This window comes from Pempheris klunzingeri, chromosome 7 (genome assembly GCF_042242105.1).
Source record: "Pempheris klunzingeri isolate RE-2024b chromosome 7, fPemKlu1.hap1, whole genome shotgun sequence".
Taxonomy (NCBI): Eukaryota; Metazoa; Chordata; class Actinopteri; order Acropomatiformes; family Pempheridae; genus Pempheris; species Pempheris klunzingeri.
Window position 1 is genome coordinate 16,125,647 of NC_092018.1, and position 17,117 is coordinate 16,142,763.

Here is a 17,117-nt window from a genome sequence, read left to right on the forward strand (position 1 = left end):
ATAGTTAGACCTTCTAACTCTCAGCACTAAGCCTCTCACCTCTCAGCTCAGTGTGCCCACCATCCAATTAAATCCAGAAAGCTGCTTCTACAACTGGGAGAAAAGGACCAGTGCAACAGCCGTGCTCAGCATGCTGTTGAAATGTTTGACATTTTCACATTGTCCTCATAACAATTACTATTACTTAGGCAAACACACTTTTTTTTTGCATTCCTTTGGTAAGGGTTTTTGGTTGTTAAGGATCTGAGTGTGTCTGTGCGTGTGTTTGTTTATGCAAGATTAGTTTTGTGTATTCTTGTGATTGTGCCTGTGTATATTTACATTACTTTGTTTATATGCTTCATTATTCTGTGTGGATTTTCTAATCAGATTACCCTTAGTCCAGCCTTAAATTGTGTCTCTGTGGGTCAGTAATGAGAGTTGTTGTTGGATGCTCACTTTTCAGAGACCCTTTGCAAAAGTCAGCGTTTTTCCAACAAGTCTGAATTAAACAACAGTGACTAATCCACAGAAGATGCTTGTTGTTTTAGTTGGGTAGTACATTTAGTTGTTCATTAGTTGCATGCGGGTATTAAACAATAAAGCAGATTATTACTGATACAATATTGTGTCAGATTCACCTGACACACAAATCTTGTTAGATTATTTTAATACATTATGCATTACTGCCAGTGAGGAGCTAAACAGCATGCATATTAAGACTGAGGGGGCCACCGAGGATGCTCAAGCTTTGAATTTCACAAGAGAAATCTCAACTTGAAGGCAGACGCTCATAAACAGCTCAAGTATTTAGAAGTGTGTTTTCAATGATTTAGAATTCCTTTGGGCACCCATTTTCCCACCTCCGCACACACACATTCATTTTCACATACAAATATTTAGTCTCCTCTCATCATTTCCATCACTCTCTCTCTCCCTCTCTCTTTCTCTCTCTCTCTCTCATCTGCACAATGCCGCATTTGCACCAATAATTTCATGCTTAGAGGTAAAATTCAGTTGTTCCCGGAGAACAGAGGATTTCATGAACTCCACTGGTCTCCCTCTGATGACGTCTGTGTGTCTAACTTGCTCAGTAAGGCTTAGGGAGATGATGCTGTAGATCCAGTGCACCCTCTTCTTACCCTCTGGAAACCCCGCCGCAGCACAGAGTACAGAGCTAATGACTGATGAGCCCTTTGACACGGAAATGCTTGACATGCTCCTCAGGGTCCGGACTAAAGACTTCCCTAACAAGCTCTCACATGCTCACCCCGGGCCGTATTAAATCCAAACTTTGGCACCTTTCCTAATTACTGAGAACATACCCAGAGCCAAGAGCCTCTTCCTAACCTGAGCTGAACTTCCCTCTGCAGCGCAGCGTCCCTTGAGTATGGGATGATATATGAAATGCAGAATTCAAATTAGGCTGACGGAGAGCAATTACTGGGAAAGGAAGATCCCTTACTCTTTGGGAAAAAAAGCATCACAATCCAAATACAGTGTTCGTGAACGTTTTATCCACCTCTCGCTCATACGCGTTCTGTCCACCTCCCTCATCTCTCTCTTTCTCTGTATTATCCCTCTTTCTTATTTCTCACTGGAACACTGGTCTTGGGTAATTTTCTGTTTCTCTCCACCCGACTCCCTATATGTGTCTCCTATCTCACATTTTACCTCTCTGCCTCTTTACTGCTTCTTTTTCTTTATCCCTTTCCCTCTCGTTCTTTCTCTCCCTGTTTGTGCAGAAAGAATAGAGGGTTATTTCCACTACAATTCCATCAGTGGAGTCTAATTTATGATGCCCATATAGTAGGGAGCCCTATTAAAAGCCTATTTACAGTCAAACAGCAGGTTCACCAAAAGCAATGATGATGTTTTAAATGTTGTTGACATCAACTAAATGTTACGAGACCTCATTTTCCCAAGGTGCACCAGGCAGATGTGAGTAAACAACACAAGACAATTTGAAACTCTTTTTGCGAATTCCTGTTTTATATTCACCAAATTAATTTAATATCTCACATTGCACTCCATGCACATGTAAAATATCTCTGCACACATTCATATTAATTTATGCTGCAGCCAACAGGTACCAAGATATAATGGGAAAAACATTATTTATGACTTTTCTTTCACTCAATGACACTGATTGTTCTGTGTTTATTACATCCATTAATCAATCAATGCACCCACCCACCCGTCTATCCATTCATTCACTCAGTCAGTCTGTTGTTTGGTCATTAATGTATAGTACAACAGCCCGCAAGGTATGTTAATAGATACGTGTAACTTATTGTGATGCTGAGAGCTGTTGATTGCACTGCTGATGGGCTGGGTTAATTATTCCGAGCAAGAGTCGCACATCTTTCCTGAATTAGGCTGGATTAATTGAAAGCTCTCCAACATGTCTCCGTAAGTGGCTGTCCAATCTGTTACTCTGTGTCCTCTCATTTCATCTCTCTATCCGTCATGATCAGCTGCTGTAATCAACTGCTCAAGTCTTTTCGCCCCTCTTAAAGCTTTTTCCATTTTTATACGTCTCGTATCATTAGCGTATCAACCCGCTTCTCCTCACATTATAACAGAATATGTTTGCTGAAAACCTTCATTGTAATGCACTTGGAAAATCAATTATAACTCTGTAACACAATACCGCACATTTCCCCTTCCTCCTACTTCCACCCTCTTCTCCTCCTGCTCCTGCTATCATCCTGTTTGTGTGTAAGCACGTCAGACCCATCAAGTGGGCTTTGTGTCTCATATTCGCCCAAGGACATCTTTTTGGGTTGAGCACCAAATTCAATCTCAGCTCCCCAATCAGAGGTAGTAAAAATCCGTCCATCGCTGCAGCCTTAAAAGCGGCTTCAGCGCTGCCTGGTCAGATAAATCTTAGTAGCTCATCCTTCTATACTCTTTTCATCCAGGACCCCCCAGTGGCCCACATTAGAGCCTGCAGATGGCCAGTGGAGATTTAGAAGCTGCAATCCATCAATGTAATGTAGCCTGAACCACTGGACAGCCGCCCCGCTAACCTCTCCTCCAGCTGGACCGTACCACCCCCCCTCCAGGCCCGCTTCAGCCAAGCTTGGCCCACTTTAAAAACTTTGGCCTTGCTTTGGCCTCTTCATGCCTAGAGCCAAAGTCTGCACTCTCTTTCTGGTTCTCATTGTAATCACAGATGAACCAAGCTGCTCCCACTCGACAAGGTCAGCTAATCGTCTCACATCTTGCACATCAGGTTTGATGTTTGTCACTGTCGTATAAGTAAATGATCTTATCACAACCACAATTCTGGCTGCCTTTTCAGTCACTTACACTAACAAGACTTAGTTTGTAATGTTGCCAGACATCTGTTCATCTGGAGTGTTTATCCTCTCTCCTCAGAGTTTAAAGATAAACTAGTTTCCTGTGGTGATACAATGATGCCTTATTTCAATAAGAGTCATGAAAGGTAATGCTTTTGTCATTTGAAAAAAGAAGGAAATGTTCTCCCTGGTGGATTGTGACAAGCGCTGAAAAAGACAGCAAATCTGTTGAACTCAGGACATGTCTCCCAACACCCTGTGAGCGCCTGCAACATTTAACCTTGATACATCTAAATGAAAGCCCTGGTTAACAGAAAGCTAGATTAAAAGTGCTCTCTCCTTTCTGTGATGAACTCCTGATATTCTACTTCTGCTATTTTTCAATGGCAGTGACTTTTGTTTCATCTGACATGATCTGCAACCACAAAATCATTAATTCTGGGAATTTGTTTATTTTTTAACCCCCTGTTGTGACGTGATGTGTTTTCTGTATCCTCGTTTCTAGGACTGATAACGTGCGATGCACCACTTGGAAACAATACGGCATCTCTAGTACACCCCTCCAAAATAAATGGTCTTCTTCCTGCTCCTGGCTCTCTGATAGACACAGAGTGAGATTGGTTCTGTTGAATAAGAGATGAATCTCTCCGGGTGTCACCATTCTGCTACGACCTCTGAAATATCATTATCTACAGGGGAGGGAGGTTAACTTCTCTAATATAGCTTGAATACAAGAGAGGGATGCCACAAGTGAACACGATCCTGCTTTATTACTGGTATATCTCAGGGAAAGGTGTGTTTCTGTGCCGCCACTGTGGTATGTGCAGTATCTCAGAACACCCAGATACACCTAATGACATAATCTGTTTTCCACAAATATGATGTGTAGCCTGAGGGGTAATTGCAATGTTTCAGTTTTTGATTACATTGAAAATAAAATATGGGAACTTAATCTTGTACTCGAACCATCCAATAAGTGGATCACACAGCACACAGTGTGTATTACAACGTGGACTCTTTGCCAAGTCCTTGAGCTTGGCACATTTTGGACCGACGTTATAGTATTTAGTATTGTTTCCAGCTGACCAGTATTCAGTATTCAGGCCCCTGTTTGCTTTACATTATTAAAATTGATCCAAATATATCTTGTTTATGTTTTTATAAGTCAAATAACAAAAAGAACAGAATAAATATTATTTGTTTTAACTCAAGGTAACTTGATGATATTCTAATTATGATTATTATAATGATCATAAGGTAATAGTATTACCTGTAAATGAATAATTGATTAACATCCAGTTCGGAATCATAGCTCAATTCATTCATTTTTCACTCAAGGTCTGAAACACACTGAATCAATAATTCAGTTGGAGTGGATGTGGGCTAGCTGCAGGCATCCCTCTAGTGGCTTACTGTTGGTTGGAGAAACAGGCATAGATGATATTGAAGCATCTACTTCAGCATTCAAGTCTAACATTTACAATTAACTCCCCTACGGGTGGAGATGCAAGTATTATTGTCGTATTTGTTTTTCGTACTTTCCCGCTGAGCTTACTGTAAACTATATCAGACTGATGATGTTGAGTCAGAGGATCAATGGAAATATCTTTTCCTTTCCATCGGCGGTGATTGAACTTGATACAGAGTGTGCTTGCTTAAATACTTACAATAACCAAAAAGCAAGCATTATAAATTCAAACCATTCATCTAAGACTGAAGTCCAAAGGACTATTTCAAGTCGATCAGCGTTTTCAATTAATTGTGAGACTGAAAGTGTTTCAACCATAGTACTGTGAACTCTTTTTCCCTTTAGGTTCACTTAAGTCACTGAGTTCCCTTTCTTCTGTGTATCCACTCTCAGGAATGCTCACGGTGGCCCCAAAAGGTTTCCACTGTCTCGACGCAGAGAAAAACTGCAACCCCTGCCTTGATGCTGCCAAAGCTTGCAACCTCAACGGCAGCTGCAAGAGGCAACGCTCTGCCTACATCGTTACCTGCAGCAAGGAGGACCCCAACAAGGGTGAAACCTGCAGCAAGAAGCGCTGCCACAAAGCGCTAAGGCTGTTCCTGGACCGCGTGCCCACTGAGTTCAGCCACCGGCTGCTCTTCTGCCCCTGCCAGACCGAGGGCTGCGCAGAACGACGCAGACAGACAATCGTCCCCGATTGCTCCTATAAAGACAAGGAGAAACCCAACTGTCTGGAGCTACGAAGGGTTTGCCGCCAGGACTCTCTCTGCAGGTGAGGGAAATGAAAACAGTGAGAGGTTTTTGGATGTAAAAGGCAAAGTAAGGGTGCCTTGTGCTGTATATGTGGGGTGGCAGGGCAGACATTCATTTTATATGCATGCATGTCCATGTGTGAGTGCATTTTTGTGCTTGATGGACACATTTTAGTGCTGCGTGTATGAGATGAGCTACCACCAAACACATCTGAAGATTGATTATCACTTCTTGTATTCATGGAAAATGAGAAAAAAGAAAATTGAATCTGTGCGGTAGAGAGAGTTCCTGTTTGACGGCAATTTTCTCCCTCCTGTGGCATCCTAAACTTTATATTTTCCGCGGTAACTTTGCCAGTGAAGTAATTACACTGTGGCCATTAGACGCAGGATGAAGATGTGAGGCTAAGTTGAAGGGACAACACTCAATTAAGCTGAACAAAACATTAGTGTATCACATTGGCTGTACGGGGGCCTCTATTGGAGTCAAGCGGCCGGATTCAATTCACACCTACCCAGCCGTGACATGTTTCCTTGTGTTGCTGTGCTGCTGAGAGCAGGTGAAACACAGCAGTTGTACTATCAGCCAAATCAGCTGTCAAGATCTTTTTAGCCTCCAGAACTATATACTATGTCTGGCCATCAATTGGTTACACATTCAGCTGGATGAAGGAGATATGCTCTGCGTTCATTAGTCTAATGGCATAAAAATGTGGGACATTTGAATAGTTCTAAGCATCTAAAAGCTCATTTATGAGCCTAATGGAGTTCGACCCTTGAAAGTTCACTACTAAAAATACAACGCATGATTTGAGATTTTCAAAAAAGGAAACTTTTGGCCACTTTTTCCATGTCCCGGAGTGACAGATGATTAGGCAGCTGATTCCATTCAGTGACAATCAGTGACGGGTTTTGACAAGAGTTTGTGGGTTTTCCAAATAGCTGTCCAACCTCAGTAGTCATGGAAAAATATGGCAACTTCCCTGGTTTGGCACTTGCAGTAACCGGCTGAAAGTTAGACATCAGCCACTTCTCATTGTCAATTTTTGCTTTAATGTAACAGGTGTGGAATACATCTCTTTAGAATTTGTGATGAGCACTAAAATGAATGACATGTTGCGCAATGTGAATAACAATCATAAATGCTCTAATGTAAGTGTGAAAACACTTTGTGCTACTTTTGTATTACTTGTTGTTTGGGTCTCTTTTTTGGTGAGAAGTAAGAATGATTTATAGGCACATGAAATTCCAATTAGCCTTACGAGCCATGCACAGCAATTCCTTGCGAGAAGTATATCTATTGTGCAACGTTAGCAGCCTTTGAGGCTGAGCATTAAGGGGGAAAACTCAATTCCTCTCCACCAACACTAAATCTAACAACCATGTTGCTAAAGTAGGGAAACTCACTCGCCCCTTCTCCGATTTATGATTGTCTTAATAATTACCTGCTTGCCTGCATTGTGTAATCTGTTTTCAAGCTGATTTGCTTTCTCTGACCTTTAGGCCCTCTGGTGTCTGCTGTGCACCTCCTTATTGAGAAAGATGAAATAGAACGTTAAAGCTCATTATCTGTGGCTACGTAATGCCCCACTGAGGTCAACAGCTCGATGGGCACGCACACACTCATATGGTACGGACACAGGCTGGGCTGCATTGACAACAATTCAGCAGTCAAGCACACACACAAACCCACACACTCACACACAGCCACTTTTAGCTTGAATGTGACTCTAATAATCTACTGTTTGGGTGGTTCATTCTCCTGCAGTGAATAAGTGCTGCCATGCAAGAGAATGTCACTACGATTCAATTAAACTGAGGTGTCACTGGTCAGTGCCGGTCTGACAATGTTCTCTGATTGGGGATTTTATCCTGCCTTAGGTGTCCACTGTCACCACCATCCTGTGAGATATTCTTAACATGTCCTCTACCTGTCTCAATGTCCTCTATCTGTTCCATGATGTCAGGCATCATCACAGGACAGCCGTAAGTCCTGGAAGACCTTGGAAATGCTGTTTTTTTTTTTTTTTTATTTGATCTGATAATTTATCAACTTAACCAACATGAGCTCATTCAGTATGTTGTACAAGTAAATTGGATTTTAAATGTATTTGTCATGCTAATGGTGACAAAGGCCAAAGATTAGGGTTTGTTATGCAACAAACACAAGTGACCAACCCTGGAAAGAACCCTTCCTGAAGTTTTTAAACACAGAAGTCATTGCACACTCAGACAGCAAACAGAGGAAACTTTCCTTGGCTCCGTTTCCCTCTTTCAGAGATGTGTTGATAAAAGCAGGGGAAGATCATTCAACGATAGGCCTGTCTCCCCTGGGGATGCCTGTCTGACTCCAAAGAGTGGAAACATAGCTCGCCCAAGCCCATTTCATTTTAACACAAGGAAGGGATCCAGAGAGGAGGACGGAATGGGAGGAGGAAGAGAAGGATAAAGAGATAATGAGACATAGAGAGGAAGGAGAAAGAGGGAGGGTCACTGCATCGATCTGGGCCGTAAAGCTACTGCAGCGGGTTGGAGGTCAGTGGTTTGGTCACACAGCAATGGATCTCTGCAGCAGACTCTGCAGGCAGACAAGCTTAACTCCCTGCAACACACTCAGATGAAGAAAGGGTCACGGCTGAAAATACGCCTAAGTCAAAACGGATTTAAAAATGTATACTCACCTATTTTATTATTTATTTCGGACTTTGAAAGGCTAGCAGTTCCTTGCTTTACACTATGAAAAATGCCTTCACATACTTTCTTTCTTTGAGTTTTACTTTGAGCCCATCGGATGCCAGATTGGCTGTGATTTCAACTTTGGAGACTGTTCAGATTGTTCCAGGTGGAGCCTAGTGCTCAATCAAACACAAAATAAATATTTGAAAGGATTTCAAATGTGTAATTTTGGCTTGGGCCAAGGTGGCATATTGCACTGGAAAATTTCATTCTCTTCCTGGTCTCTGTAGAGGCAATTGTTGACATACTCTGCAGATCTAGGGACTTTAGAAGGACAGAGAACAAGCATTAAATGGAGCGGCTCCTATTTCCTACACCTGTTTGTACTTCTGCTGCAGTTATTACGTTATTTCCTTCCATAATCCTGCACAGACAGACAAAAACACACATTGCTGTGTTTGTTACGGTTCTTCTATTTTCCTCACTTCCTCTCCTCGCATCTCTGTGTGTTCTCATCCTTCCCATCCTTCCAATGGATCCAACATCCATTCATTTGGGATGGCTGAGTCCACAGAGTGACAATAGGCTATATTTGGATGTGCTGTTTTGGGTAGTGTGGTGTGGGCATGTGTGTGTGCATGCATGTATTCAAGCAGAGAAACTCCCTATCCATTTCCATGTCAGTTCGTGCAACCCAAGTCCAATGAAGCCTAACCTAAAGCGCATTGAGTTGTATGCGTGTACGTTATTGATTGTCTGAACGATCAATGCAACACTTCTATCTTTGATTTATATCCCCTGGTCTCCAGGCTCACTGGGTGCTCTTTGATTGAGTTCTTTGGCCACTGGTTTTCAAAGTGTAAAGCTGAGAGACAATCGATCACTGTACAGGTAACCTGACCCAGTTTGGAAGATGTACTTTACTAGGCCGCCTTTTCTTACAGAAAACTCACAGGGTATCACACTTTCTTTTTTCACACACACACACACACACACACATACATTGCCCTAAATCAACAGTCTGCTCTGTTGTATCTGACATCTCAAGCCTCCACTGAGGGAGAACAGTGTAGGGAGAATGACTGGCCCAGATGGCAGTACTTTGTAGCTCCTGAGATGAAGCTGAAAGAGATCAGGATGTTCATGCACTTGTATCATCACTTTCTCTCACTTGCACTCTCTTACATTCACTCACACACACACATGTACTTTTGGCTTTTGTACTTGTTAGCACCCTCAGGATAATTCCCGGTTGACTAACTGTTTCTCAACCTACCGCTCACACACACGGTCAGCTCTCTTCATGATATACTGTAACTTTAATGAGCAACCAAGACTTGAGTGTGGAAACACATTTCTCAGGAAATTGCCTACTTCATTGTGTGCAGGTATAGTGGCAACGGAGATGTGCAGAATTGGAGATGAGTATATGAATTACATGCTTAACTCAAATATGCCTCCAACTATAGACTCATGAGGGGCAAACGACAGCCTGCAACTTAAAATCTGTATGTGTGAGCAAGGCGTTAACTATCATAACCACATGCCTGAAGTAAAAGCTGTGCCTTAGACTAGGATTATTTATTTTTTCTTTTTTTTGTGAGTACGTGCTGCAGAAATTATTTTTACCTTATAAAGTGAACACATTAAAAAACAACTGCCAATTAAAATCCTGTTTCTCATTACCCAGCCTGTGTGGTGAAAGCAGCAAGTTATCAGAGCAGCAGCAGCAGCATCAGTCCTGTGTCGTGGCCTTTCTAGACAGTTCTGTTGATTGAAATAAAAGCACACCTGTTCCAACGGACACGTGATTGATGACAAAGAAAATGTTGCTGAAATGCCTCCTATGGAGACATCCTATGATCCATTATTCGTATCATTATGATTGGAGCAGATTTTAACATAAACCTAATTGTAGTGTTAGATGTAAAACCAAGTTTTTACTCTCAAACACCCTGTTGAAGAAGCAAGGACTGGCCAAACTGTCCTAACTTTCCACAAATCCTCACTCTAAAATCTCAAACTCAAGGTGATCATTAAAATGACACAAGCATAAACGCATACACACATACAACAAAAATGACTTCCCTTTAAAACTAAGTCTGTGCTCAAGGTAATATCTGGACTGTTTCTATCTCTGTGGCTACAATAAAAACAGCCAAAAAGAAGTGTTTCTTCTGATAGTGTAAAGCTCTGGTTTTGCATACGAAGCATGTGTCAATTGGTGACCTTTTCCTCATACATAGTACAGTTTGCTGCAGTGTGCAGCTTTAATCAGGCCTCCACTTTAGTGGAGACGTGCTCAGCTTGCTGGCTATACATGAGAGTGGCAAATGGGGTGAGAGGAAAGCAAAAGAGAGGGAGAAGAGAAGTAATGAGAGGGATGGGGCAGGAGCTGGAAAAAAAGAGTTGTGCATTTCATTCCAATACATGGATTAGTATATGCCCATTTACTTTCCTAACTGTAATCTCTAAGGGACCATGGTATAGCGGAAATCTGCAGTCATTACTGACTAGGCCTCATCCTTTCCGTCACAATCTCTTCCTCCAGTGGTATCGTATCTATTATTAATGCAAACATTATCAATAGGACTTCAGACCTATCTACACAATGGTCGATGTGTGGTTTTCAATGTATCAATTAGGGCCTACTCTTTCACTCTTTATTATTCTTACAGTGAACTTCTCTTTGTACTTAAGGAGTGTCACTGATAGCTGCAGCATGTAACTTTCTTTAAACTTTTCCCATAGAATTGTCTGATATGTGACTAATAGCTATTTAATTATTGGTAATAACTGTTCTGAAACATACTGCTAACTCTGTCATTTTTCCAGGGACAGTTCATCCATTTGTTTGATGTGTACACTTTGTCTGGGGAATGACTGTTTGCCTTGTTCAGAGAGTATTTAGAGAGTTCAGATAACCTTGAATAATCTACTCACCCCTTACCAAACAGACAGTACTGGGTTTTGTGTGTGGCACGCTTGATTTGGCATTTATCCCAATGGCATAACATTCAGTAGGGGGTTGTAAGACATCTGCAGCGGGTGGTGTAGACAGATGCAGGGACAGAAAGCCAGAGAGAGTGAGAAAATAAGATGAAACACTGAACTGCTAGCCAATTTTCTGGTCACCAGACAAGGAACATCGCAATCATGCATAAGTAAGTGCTTCAAAATAAAACACAAAGTGGGTTAATTAGATTAAAATGCTAGTCCAGATTGTTGCTTGTTATTTACTTTGGGTTTTGTGCTTAATAATGCAGGGGAGGTTTTGTCACCACGCAGTTTTTGTTGGTTTCAATTCTCTGCTGAGTAAGGGGGCAAGAGGTTGTGTCATGTGACAGCTAAGCCAAACTGCCTTGTGTTTTGACTGAATGCCATCTGTCCACATTGCCCTTTTAGAGTATTGACTGGGAATCCCAATGAGTACAGTGCTGCCAAAAAAAGGCAGGCGTCTGTCCAGGCGCATTCAAGAGAAAATAGCTGTGAGTAAAATGGACAATCACCTCTGACCAGAGTAACAAGAAGACTATCTCTGGGTCACCAGCAGAAATTTAGGTGGGAAGGTAGGAGGAGCAGAATGCCACTGTGGCAGACCAAATCTTAAGATAATGAAGAGTGTCTTTTAACGGAAAGAAAATAATAACTGTGACAGATGTTGTGCCCTTCTAATCAAAATATATTCATAGCACTCCACCTGCAAGGTCAGTGCTGTTTTAATAGACTTTTTATAATTATGCATATGACGTAATGAGCCGTGCTGTACAATGCAGAAAATTCTGAATGTCAAAAAAGAGTAATTGCCAAATCTCACCTTTGCCATGCATTTTTGTTTGCTTTGGCATTAAACATCAAGTTACACACAAGGCTGTTGAGTCCTATTGATTGAACCAGGGTCAAGTTCCATGGCTGTGAGTTTGCACATGAACACTAGAGGCTGCAATGACAATCAGTTTATACAACAGTGACAACAGGACATTAATGAGAGAGGAGAGGCTAGGAGAGGAGAGATAAGGTCAGAGGAACACAACAGAAAGGAGAAGAAAGGAGGAAAAGCACATCCGAGAGAAACATCTTTTGTTTTTCTCATTTGCTTCATGTAACTGCTATTATGTTTGCAGCTATTGTGTCATGGTTATTGTTATGCCTTCAGTAGACGAGCGAGAGATATGGTTTCTAAAGCCTCTCTAGGCTGAAGACTGAGGGCAGCGATAAGAGTGAAGAGCTGTAATTTCACATTTAACAGAAATTATCATCTGTAGAAAAACTCATATTTGTAGACGGAGCACAAACGGGAAGTCTCCAAACCCGATAGGACTCTCAATAGACTGCTGTTTTTAATGTAGAAAGGAAGCTATTAGAGGACTTTGCAGTCTGATAACTGTTTTTCATCCTGCCCCTCCTACTTCACGAGGAAATGATTTTCAAGACTGACACTCATCTGATTTGAGTCACATTGTTTGTCACAGACATCAAGTGATAGGAATAAGATTCCATATAAAAAGCCATTAGTTTTCTATTACTGCCAAGCTGGATGGACAGGCACTCAGTGCTCAGCCGAATCACTGTGTTTAAAGTGTCAGGTTGGTTGAAAGAAGTCTACCTCTGTGGGGGCTCCCCTGCCACTTCCCTGGGGGCTGAGTGGCTAAAATGACCATAAAACTCTGTTGAGCTAGACAGCCTGTAATTTCAGCAGCGAGTGGCGCTTAGCCGAGGTATAATGGAAAGCCTGTGGAAGCCATGAAATTTGCTGCATCCCGGTGTTGGAACACCATTGTCTGAACACTCAGGACACCTCTCTAAACTTTAAATTACTGTTTTTAAGCCATCATTGTCTGAAAGAGCTCCACATCTGAAAAGAAACACAGTGCTTGTTCAGTTTCTTTAATCTTCACTGGTCTTAGGCTTTCCTACAGAAATCTGACGTTCACATTCTTTGTTACCACAAAAGTAACAAACCCTTTTTCAATAAGAAATAGAAAAATGGAAAATGTGGCTGCAAAGGTTGATTTGTATAGGCACAATAGAGTTGGTCTCTCTCCCCTCTGTCTGTTTATCTTTTTTTATCATCTGTGGCATGGTTATGGGTACAAGTGCCTCTTTCGCTCAGGACAGGAATGGATCAGAGAGGGTTCTGAGTGGGGAGGACAGGTGTGGAGAGGGATAAGTTTGTGTCTGTGTGTGTGTGCGTTCTTTTCTTGCGAATTAATATTACGCACTTTGTGTCGCCATTTGAGTGTTTCAGTGCGCGTGCATCCGAATCAGTCCTTGCAGCCATGGTAGAGCGACCGTATGTCCCGTTTTCTGAAGCATGGCTTTAGATTTGATGTTAGAAGCATGTCACGTCGAGATGCTCTCCGGGTGATTTGATAGGAGGGCGGATGGAGATGGAGTTGGAGTAATGAAGTGAGTCTGAGTGGGGTTTGCTGCTGCAGGCCCAAGCCCATCACACCACACTGGCTGCATCTCTGCTGTGATGAAAGACACAGAGAGACACACACACAGGAAGACAGAGAGACTGTAACCTCATCACCCCCTATTCCTCCTCAGCCAAATCTGCTTGTCTACGCTGCCCTTATTCACAGAGTTGAGATGCAGCATAACAGTAAGCACATTTGTCTTTAACTCATTGCAAGAAGGAAAGGACTCTGTCTGACAGACTGCATTATGGCCACACGTACCCACCTCTCAGAGTTTCCTGAACGACAATGTCCCTCCTGCCCAAAGCAATAGATTGAGGGTTTGCAGATAAACAAGCAGGTAGTGGCTCAGTATCATTACAATGCATCTCATCTAATCCAATTACTTTACAACCTCATGAAAAAGCCACAGAATGATGAATAAGTGATCAAGTAGCGCCACTGTAGAACGTATAATAAGTGATACAGCTGCAATGCATATTTAAAGACAAGGCAGTATGTAAATATCTGTGACATTAACATTCCACCTGTTTAGGCCGCTGTGGCATGCAGTCTTGTGCACCATCAGCACTTTGTTGTTGTTTTTTTGTTTTTTATTAATATGAATTTGCTCAGTACATGAATACAATGCTGTAGATGCATCTGTCAAACTTTTTCACTGACAATGTCAATTATTAGATAAATAGACAATAAATTATAATGCATCCTTTACAGCAGGGGTGCCCAAAACGTCGATCGCGATCTACTGATCGATCGCGGAGGTAGTGCTGGTTGATCGCATGACAAGTCAAGTTTGCGACTTGATTGACGTACAGGGCGGCCAGTCTGAGATCTCTTCTCTGCTACGGGTCGCAGGCAGGGACATGCACGCGGTCAAACGCGCTAGCTACCGCAAAACTCCAGCGAGCGAAGTGACCTAGTTAGCCTTCCAATCTACTAAAGAAGGGATACTCTGGGATGGGGAACAGGATAGGAAGGGATATTTGACTCCATTCAGTGCAGGTCATCAGAGTAAGGTAGTGACCATAAATGTATTGAATGTTCCAATTACTCTTGTCACTTGTGTGCAATATTGATGGTTACATCACTGTTTGTCACCTATGTGCATTACTGCTGTCAATTTTTATGTGTAATACCAAGGGTTACATTAGTTGCAGTTATGCAGTGTACGCCAACATATATTGTATATATAAAGTATACTCAGTATATAGAAATGAATATATGTTTAGCATTTTTAATATAGGTAGATAATTTTGACCTGGTCATGTAATGTAAGTAGTTCGCGAGCAGAAAAAGTGTGGGCACCCCTGCGTGGGCACCCCGACACTACAGTATATCTGCAGCATTATACCATGAATTTACCATGTATCTAACCTGAAGGAGACAATTACCAGTTTGAAAGAAAGCATGAAGTCTCCTAGATTATTTTATGGAATAAAATCTGCAAAAATCATACTTCTCCTGCAGCACAAATGAAAGTACATTTTTACACCCTGTCTACATAGGTGGCACAGCAAAAGAATGAGCAAAACATGAGGTTAGAGCACAAGAATGAAACAAACCTAATGTTTGAGTTTAAAAACATGTCTGACTCCAGTGTAGAGTGGTTGTTAGAGTTTACCAGAATAACACAGAACAGTTACCATCTTCAGCAAAGCCAGTGTAAAAAAGAGGCTGTCTCAAAGGAACAGTTTGACATTTTTGGAAATTAACATTTATTGGCTTTATTTCCAACAGTTAGATGAGAAGATCAATATCACTCTCATGTCTGTATGTTAAATATAAAAATACTCCCAGGAGTCAGTAAGCCTAGCTTAGCATAAACACTGGAAATAGGGGTAAACAGCTTAACCTCCCAAGTTTAAAAAAATCTGCTAGGTTAGCTATTTCTCAATGCTTCCCGTCTTCACGTCATGCAAACCAAACCATCTCCTGGCCTTCTCCAAGAAAATAAATAAGGGTACTTTCCTAAATGCTTAGGAAATCCTTTAATTGTGAGAAATAAGCAGTACCAACACCATGCTTAAGATAAAGACTGGCACTCTAGCTGGCATCTGGATGGCAATTCATTTTTTTATGGTAATTATAATGTGTCACAATTCATCTGACAATGATGTATTGCTATCAAAAATCCCTCTCATAGCAGCTTTTAAAAACACTGTAACAAATGACTGTATAATGAAATGAAGGGAAAAAAAGAGAAGGCTAACACAGCAGCCATCATAAATAAGTCAACGGCTGTTTATCAAGTTGCCCAAAAATTAGCAACCAACTGAATCCCAGCTCGAAAACGCATTCAGTTAATTGCCCTCATCAACCCATTTCTGCGTGTGTGTGTGTGTGTGTGTTTGTCTGTGTGTGTGTGTACATGGTGGTTTGTGTCACTAAGGACAAGACAGCCTGAGGTACATTACAGTACCTTTGAACTTAAGGCTGCCAAGAAGTGGTCAGACCAGGTCACAGGGAATGAGTCATGGCAGACAGAGAGAGACAGCGAGAAAGAGTGAGAGGCAGAGAGAGAGGATGAGAGAATGAATGAGGGGGGGTGTGTGTGTGCAATGGATTGTGATTCACTTAGTGGGCAGCTGTGATGTGAACAGTACAGACAGAGCAACTTTGCACACGCTACTCCCAATAAACCTACTTAAGTGGATTAGCAATGCCACCCTGGGGGCCTCTGCAGACTTAAAGCTCTTATCACAAACACACACCAAAACAAAACATACTATTTTTATCAGTTCCCTTGGTTTGTGGGGAAAGTCGGTTTGGGAGAGAATCGAGATGTCCAGGATAAGCATGGAAATAACGGCCAAAAGAAGCATACGATATCTTTTTCATCCTTACACAAATGCACTGGGTTTATGTTGCTATGAAGATGGTGAATAGCTTGTTGGCACTAAAACGTGAGTGAGACCTGGTTGCTATTCAGGACACCTGTTGTAGCTGCCCAGAAACAGATGTTGCATATACTTTCCTAGTTTGATGTTGGTCACAATTGGCAGCTGCTGTAGAGTGAAAATGGTGCCAGAAAATAAGCCCATGCGCTCTGAATTTGTGCATGTGAATGTATGTTCATCCGTCTCGTGACTGAGCCCCTGCCTCTCTTCCTCTGTATGTGTTGTGCCTTATGTTTGTTGTGCAGGTCGAGGCTGGCCGACTACATGGTGAACTGTTGGGTGACCCCGCACACAGTGAGCACCTGTCCCAACCAAGACAATCACCAAGCCTGCTTGGCCTCCTACGCAAGGCTCATTGGTCAGTACAGCCAGGGCTGTGTGGGACACTGTGAAGGAGTGGGAGTGTGTTTTTGCGTGTATGAGAGAGAAAAAAGGAGGGAGTGAAATGGCGGGAGACGTACAGAAATGCACATTTACCTCCAAATTCCACAACATTTCTCTAAAATTTCAGACACATGGTGTGATAAAGACTGATAGTTATGCACAGTGTGACAGCAGTCTACTCTACCTTCACTTTTATCATGAGGAGCAGGCATAGGAGCAAGACTCAGTTTTTT

At 42.0% G+C, this 17,117-nt stretch overlaps 1 protein-coding gene across 1 annotated transcript in view; it reads left to right on the forward strand.

Annotated features, from left to right (window-relative positions):
• The window catches only part of LOC139203993 (GDNF family receptor alpha-2-like), a 46,605-nt gene that overhangs the window by 19,610 nt on the left and 9,878 nt on the right, over window positions 1–17,117 (forward strand). Inside the window, exons 4-5 of the mRNA XM_070833926.1 lie at window positions 5,146–5,524; window positions 16,746–16,858. Of these exons, the coding sequence (XP_070690027.1) occupies window positions 5,146–5,524; window positions 16,746–16,858 (492 nt within the window). The remainder of the gene's footprint in view (window positions 1–5,145; window positions 5,525–16,745; window positions 16,859–17,117) is intronic.